We start from the raw sequence: 7,682 nt of genomic DNA, 5'->3' as shown, positions 1-7,682 counted from the left end.
ATTATAGTTATAATATAATATTATACACATATATAATACTATATTATTGATATTATTATAACTATAATTTTGCTGATTAATATTATATTAGTTAATTTGCAATCATTACATAGTAATTACTTTGATAATCGATGCGCATCGTCAATCAATTTTCATACTGATTCGGCGCTTCTAACTTATTCGAAAAAGATCATATTGATTGCTCGTTGTAATATTAGTTAATATTAAATTCTTCACGAAATACTGCTGGTAACCGACAACCGATGAACTCTACCATCTCGATGATTATAAATATCACAGTTGCTAGAAGGAGGGATCGTGAACGTGGAACGTCGCGAGAGAGTGACGTAAAAAAGAAAAAAAAAGAAAAAAAAGGAGATACAAACAAGAATGTGTGTACTCGAACACGAATGCAGACGGCGAATATCAGCGCGTGCGCGTTTTGACGACGCGTCCGATCCACGAACGCGACCAAAGTACTAACGAAATCGTGAAAGTGATCATATCCAAGAAGAACGGCTGGTCGATCATGTAACGCGTTGTTTTTAGAATTAGATTGCGCATTTACGTTCTAAAAGGGTTGGAGCGGAGAAGGCATGACAGGAGTAACCGATCCGCTGGTGAGTATCGATTTCGTCTTGCTTTCGTCGAGTTCACGTTTCTTTTATCGCATTCTCAAGTATGTTTCACGGTCAGATACAAACCCGTTTTTAATTGAGGTTGTAGACGCACGTATATACGCAACGATAATGGTATCATCTTACTTTCACAGAAGCGCGCACGCTGGCGTGCGCTCGAGCGCACGTGGTCTACGATAACGTCGAATATCTACGAAATGGGACGGAATTTCTCATCTTTTTCAACTTTTTGATATAGTTTGCAATTCACGAACATAATTGAATGTCTTAATTATGAGTATACTTAATAATTCAACGCGGTTCATACGTAACGCTTAAAGTAAAATGGAAAAATACGGTCGGAACATATAATATTGCGTAATTTCTTAATACGCATCTTGCAAAAGATAAGCTTTACAGAATAAATGAATTTGCCAAAGCCATAAATTATCCACTGGCAAGCATTGCGTTTCAAAGGAGAGAGAAAGAGAGACGGAAAGAGAGAGAGAGAGAGAGAGAGAGAGAGAGAGAGAGAGAGAATTCATGCAAAACAAGAAATTTGAGCATCCTATATAACCTATCCTTAAAAGGATCAAAAGGATCTCTCCAAATATGATCGGGCTGATCGATTTTATCGCATTGGCGGTGCTCGCAGGACTTAACGGGGAATATTCCAACATTGCAGGATGCAACGGGGCATTGACCGACATCGGCGACTTATGTAATGCGTTGTGTCGTGAATCGTGTGCTCCATTTTGTTACACAAATACACGCGTCGCGTACGTTCGCGGCATGTCTCCAAAAATATATTCGGAGCGATTAATTTATATCATTCCGTCGATTACGAAGTGAGCATGGGTGTTCCGTTCAACTTGATTTTCAAACATTTTGCGGGCAAGTACGTGCGGTGGCTCGGAAAAGTCACGAAAAGGTGCGCGAACACGTTGGTGAGTACCACGGGGCCAAGATATATGTATTCGCCATTGCTCGTACGCTTATCAGAGTCAACGTTATCGCGTGCTTCAAGCTATCGCGACAAGTATACGTATAATAGTTACATGTATAATAGTTGCTGCTGACAAGATCCAGCTAGGTTATGTCGTAAGTAAACACGCGATCATGAAGAGCGATGTATCATTCTTTGAAAATGCGCATGTGCAGTCGATCGTGACTTTATTTTGGCGCCATGCTCAATTGGAGAACGATAAATGCTCAGACAATCAACGCCCATTTTCACAACTTTCATTTGTATACTTACTTTTTAGTATGTACTAAAAGTAATAATAACAAGAAAACATCAAAAATAATTTAATGAAAATTTTTCGCATTGTTCAGAAAAAAATCAAGCTTGGTGAAATGTAAAAGAATTGCTCATATATAAATCTATGTAAAATTATACATATAGTTACGTATGAGCAATTTTTTTGCATTTTTCCAAACTTGATTTTTTCTAAAACAAACAATGCGAAAATTGTCCTATTAACAAAATACTTGTCTCGATATTATTGTTATTTTTAATATATTAAAGAGTAATTTTACAACAGAAAGAAAGATGTATGGACATATTTTATGTATAATTATGTACATTTATGGAAATTTACGTGTGTTTAGGTATGTTTATAAATATTTTTTATATATTCATGTATAAAAATTTTTTTACCGGATAAAAATATAACATCGGTGTGTGTGTGTGTGTGTGTGTGTGTGTGTGAGAGAGAGAGAGAGAGAGATAGAATCATGGTTTTTATTAATAACTTATTTAAAATTTTCTCTGAACTCTAATTTTATATTGTCAGTAAAGCAGGGGCTAATTAGTGAATTCTTTCGCATGACGATATAGATTACTAAATCACGAAATTTTCGAGTTCTTTAAGAAAAGAAGATGGATTTTCATTTGATTTTTTACATTGCTACATTAATCATTATCACCTGTTGCTTCTCACTTCGGAAAAGACTTCTGCATTCCGTCACGCGCAAGGAGATGTACGCACAAGTATTAGATGCACTACTTATTTGTATCGACAATGACAATGACGTTCAAACGTTCGCAGAAACATTTCGTAAATCTTATAACATAATAATAATAATAATATAATTAAATAAAAATAAAATTAACAATAATAAACTATAAGGGCTACGAGCCGAACAATATCTTTTAATATTCAGAATATAATAACAATCAACGTTATAAACAATATAGACGGGTCATTATGAATGTTAAACAAATTATACAACACAAAATTAGTAGTTATGCGTACAATCTTATAGTTAAGTAAAATATGAAAATATAAAAAATACGAAAAATTACTCTCTCTTATCCAAAAAATCTATGTGTTTGATGTTTCAGCAAATCAATGTGGTTCATCATCGACTGTATAACAAAAATAATAGTCGTATTAACCATAATTATTATAGTAAGTGTTTCGATAGGAGTTTCCATGTTATAAAAAAATAAAAATTCAAAGATAAAAAGTCAGGTCCATGTGAGTCAACCGATAAAACTCAATCAAAATTCATAATCAATAGAAAAAAAGAAGCCATGCGATAGAGATCAGAGTGTAAAAATTATTTCAAATCTATATCAAGAGACAATGTATATAACATCGTTGATATATCAAGAACTTATATTTATGCAAAGGAAAAAATCATTATTTTTATTATACAATATTTTTTTCATACATACAGTGATGAACTACATTTATCTGTGTGCCATCAAACACATATTTATTGGATAGGAGAGAGTAATTTTTCGTATTTTTTATATTTTCATGTTTTACTTAACTATAAAATTATAACTGCTAATTTTATATTATAATTCAAATTTGTTTAACATTAATTTGATCGGTGTCGAAATGTTTATATTATTTACAATGTTGATTGTTATTATATTCTGAATATTAAAAGATATTATTCGGCTCATAACTCTTCTAGTTTATTATTACTGTTAATTTTGTAAATCACTTTGGTGAAAAGTGATTAATTTTTAATCGGTGACGTTATAATTATTGTAAGGTTTACAGTTGAGGAAACTTAGAATAACTACAAAATTAATGTTTTCTAAATAAAGAAGGATACCTAAAATATTTATATCGCTTCAGTTCGAGCTATAAATGTCACACAGCAGCAAAGAAAACGATCGTCTTTCCTTTAAAAAATCAATATCAATTTCTATCTCAGATTGGCGTGCTAAAGGAAGCGGGACCAAGGGGTGAGATTGTGACGCAAGTCTCGTCTTCCCAGGATAAGCATCACGATGAACAAACGGCAAAGACAGTCCGGAGCGAACGGACACAATGGAGGCAATGGCTAGCATGTATATCAGGTTTACATCATATTTCATGAAATATCGCGCCCTTAAAGGTAACATGAAAATCAATTCGGCAATCAATCACCATTAATCTTCCGTCAATCTCCATTTCACAGCGACTTTATCCATGGTAGCGGTTGGCACCGTCTACGGATGGACTACCACGTCGCTCTCACGACTCACATCCGATGCCAGCGACGTTCCAATAAAGATAACCGACGATCAGGGCTCATGGATCGTATCATTGACGGTGATCGGCTCAATGATCGGTCCGTTCCTTGGTGCCAGTCTTGCCGATCGATACGGCCGTAAGAAGTGCCTTTTGTTCGCAAGCGGTTTCTTCATCGTCGGCTGGACAATCGTCTTCTTCGCCCAGACTGTAGTTGCTCTTTACGTTTCTAGGATGATTCTCGGCATTGGCGTGGGCATCTCTTACACTACCAATCCGATGTACGTATCGGAGGTCGCTGACGTCGAAATTAGAGGTGCCCTCGGTACTCTGATTGCTGTGAACGTGTTCACCGGTTCCTTGCTAACATGTAGTATTGGTCCGTGGGTATCGTACCACGTTCTGACAGGTATACTTCTCACGGTACCCATCTTATTTGTGGCATGCTTCTCCTGGTTCCCCGAGACTCCTGCCTTCCTCGCGACCAGGGGTCGTAGAGCAGAAGCAACTAGGTCTCTGGCGTTCTTTAAAGGAATTCGCGATCGCGACGAAGCAAGGAGAGAATTGGAATACACTTTACGTAACGTTTTTATCGAAGACGTTTGCGATAATACTCCAGTGACCGGCCCTGGAGCTCGAACGGAGCCCGTTAAGCGCAGCTGGATGGGAAAACTGAAGCTGATGTTGTTGCCCAGTAATGCCCGAGCTCTCGGCATTATACTCAGTCTAATTGCTACGCAGCAACTCAGTGGAAACTTTAGCACTATACAGTATCTTGAAGTGCTCTTCAAGAAAGCAGCGATCGGCATCGATTCCAACGTGGCTACGATACTTGTGCTCGCGGTCGGCCTCATCTCATGCGGATTATCAACTGCGACCGTTGAAGGCGCGGGCAGACGTCCGTTACTGATCGTCTCCACCCTGGGTTCTTCCATTACCCTAGTAATTCTTGCGATATACCTTATGCTAGACGAAAGAGGCATCGACGTATCAGCAGCGAATCTTCTTCCAGTGATCGATGTGATCATCTTCCAAGTGGCCTACCAGATCGGACTGGGTACTCTACCAAACGCGTTGATCGGAGAATTATTTCCTACTGAGGTGAAAGCGTTCGCCGGTGCCATTATCATCGTTTTCGATGGCGTGCTTGGTTTTATCGTATCCAAACTGTATCAGGTGATTGGCGATTGGCTGGGCGCCGACACCGTTTATTATTTCTTCGCGGGATCATGTTTACTGGCGTTCGTGATGGTGATATTCACCGTGCCCGAGACCAAAGGTCGAACATTCCGCGAAATTCAGGAACTTTTGGGAGGTAGCGAGAAGAAAAAAGAGGTCACCGAATATTTGCAGGATCGAAATAGTATAGCATGACAAAAAAAAAACATTTCGCACATCTTTACTGAACATGGTGCGAATTTACTAACGAGATAACGTCATCGGACGTTCTTTTCAAAGCAACGAACATTAAAACGGCAATTACTTACTCTCAACTGTATATAAAATGTACGTTTGCACGTTTTTCATGCAACAAAAAACAGGGCGCAAAGGTGAAATCGCTTTTGCTTGTTTACCGTGATTTTTCTCGTATCTGTCAGCGGGAAATAAAGTGATTTTTATTAATATCGTTCTTGCTGTATAAATTCATCTTGATAGTTTCATTCGTGTTCCTTCAACTGTAAATATTTTTCGTCAGTATTCCCAAGATTATGTGGTTGTGTCGTGAAATATAATATTTATTTATTAAAATTCCGCTATGAAGAACTGTCTTTATACAGCTTTTATCGTTTTTTTCACGCCGGATGTTAGGCGGATCGGATATTTAACGAAACGTCAAATTTTAGAATTGTTCATATATAAAAGATAAAATATTTAAGTAAGGAAAACTGCGTGAGAGAAAAATAGAAATAAAAAGGAATGGCAAGTAAAAATTTCTAGTAAACCCGCCGCATCCCTTATACGACAAGCGTAAAAATCATAGCTAGATGACGGTTAAACATTGAGATGAAGAGAAAGAGAGAGAAAAAGATGCTTGAAAAATCGCGAGAATGTATCGCAGTTAAAAAACAAAAAAAGAAAGCGTAATGGGAAATCCTCCAGAGTTCTGGTATTGTCAAGAAAGACAAACGTTTCCGTAACCACTGATTACACACACACACACACACACACACACACAATATACATATATATTTTTCGCATATTTACTGTTTTATAAAATATATATTAAATATTCTATCATATGTCATTCGTTATAAATATAATGTTCACGATATTCTTCCGAACAATGCAATCAGTGAAGTATTATATCTGCACGATTATGATAAGACGCGATAGAAAAATATACGTATATCTAGGAATTTTTTTTTATTTCATAAAAAAATCTTTAGGCGATGCTTTTTCCTCGACTTAGTGTTTAGTCAAAGTGGTAAGTAAAAATTTCAATTTATAGAATATCTGGCGTATGAGGATTTCGCACATAGTCTTATTAGACTTTAGCGACAACGCGCGGCAGATAGAATATAAAAACAGCATTTTTTTATGAAACATATATTTTAAAATATAAAATAAAAAATTGGCAGCTATCAGATTTCATTCGTGTTTTCTGCGTAAACAAAAATATCAAAAACGTAGACATGCATTATCTTTTTGTAGATAAAGTTAAAAACAAATATTTTGTTGCAAATTTGTTGCAGAACACTTTGCAACAAATACCAATATTTTTTTAACCGGCTTAAAAAATCTTTATATTATATACAACAAAATGCAAAGCTGACAAGGAGAAAAAAAGGCAATTAAAACAACATTAAAGCACGAAGAAGAGAGTGCTTTATTGAGTCAAAGAGAAATAAATATCAAAGTCAGTGAACAAATAATGATCTTTTTAAAGAACAAGAAAGCCTTATACCATGTAATGCTATTCCGAAATTTCATTTTCTCTTTTTTGTATCAATGAAACCACACGAGCGATGTGACTGACGGCAGACATTTCAATTTACTTCTCGTATTACGTGCTATACTACCGAGCATTATTTCGAGATTGCGATATGCACCGTCCATTTATTCATTAAACAAAAAATTAGTAAAGGACTACGTTATAAAATGATTAAACAGAAAATTAACAAAGAACTACATTATAACATAATTATGAGCAAAAAAATTATAAATAGTTGCGCGTAGGAAAGACCGGGGTTAATTATAGACTCACTTTTAGTTTCAAATTTTTACAAATGAAATAAAGAATGAATTACTTAAAAAATGTATTCTATACCAGTTATTACATACATGGAAAATTGATAGCTAGTATGAAAAAAATATATTTTTCAAATGCATATCGACTATCCCCAGGACTGGAATAGGATGACACATGATGATATGGGATAGTATACAATAAGGTTGTGTCCGGGAAGCACGTTATCAGCGCCATTTGTATAACATTATATTATCCTTGTTTCACATCAAATAAACGATGAAGATAGAATGACACAAATAGCGTTAATAGCGTCTTGTCGAACGCAGCTTAAGATTATTAAAATAATGTTTAATGTATTTTAAACTATATATATATATATATATATTTTACTATATATTA

General features: G+C 35.6%; 1 protein-coding gene across 4 annotated transcripts in view; it reads left to right on the top strand.

The window, feature by feature from the left end:
• The window catches only part of LOC108752642 (facilitated trehalose transporter Tret1-like), a 6,900-nt gene extending 608 nt beyond the window's left edge, over positions 1-6,292 (top strand). The window contains exons 1-3 of one of the 4 annotated variants that reach the window (XM_018493626.1): positions 290-620; positions 3,795-3,939; positions 4,041-6,291. In XM_018493626.1, coding sequence (XP_018349128.1) covers positions 597-620; positions 3,795-3,939; positions 4,041-5,467 — 1,596 coding nt within the window. In that variant the 5' untranslated portion in view covers positions 290-596 and the 3' untranslated portion in view covers positions 5,468-6,291. Of the gene's footprint in view, positions 1-289; positions 621-1,117; positions 1,565-3,794; positions 3,978-4,040 lie in introns of those variants that run through there. The other 3 variants (XM_018493625.1, XM_018493627.1, XM_018493629.1) reach the window with 3 other exon arrangements.
• Positions 6,293-7,682: the final 1,390 nt, after the last annotated feature.

This window comes from Trachymyrmex septentrionalis, unplaced genomic scaffold (genome assembly GCF_001594115.1).
Source record: "Trachymyrmex septentrionalis isolate Tsep2-gDNA-1 unplaced genomic scaffold, Tsep1.0 scaffold60, whole genome shotgun sequence".
Classification (NCBI taxonomy): Eukaryota; Metazoa; Arthropoda; class Insecta; order Hymenoptera; family Formicidae; genus Trachymyrmex; species Trachymyrmex septentrionalis.
The sequence above is the reverse complement of the archived record's forward strand: the minus strand, read 5'-3'. Positions and strand labels throughout refer to the sequence as shown.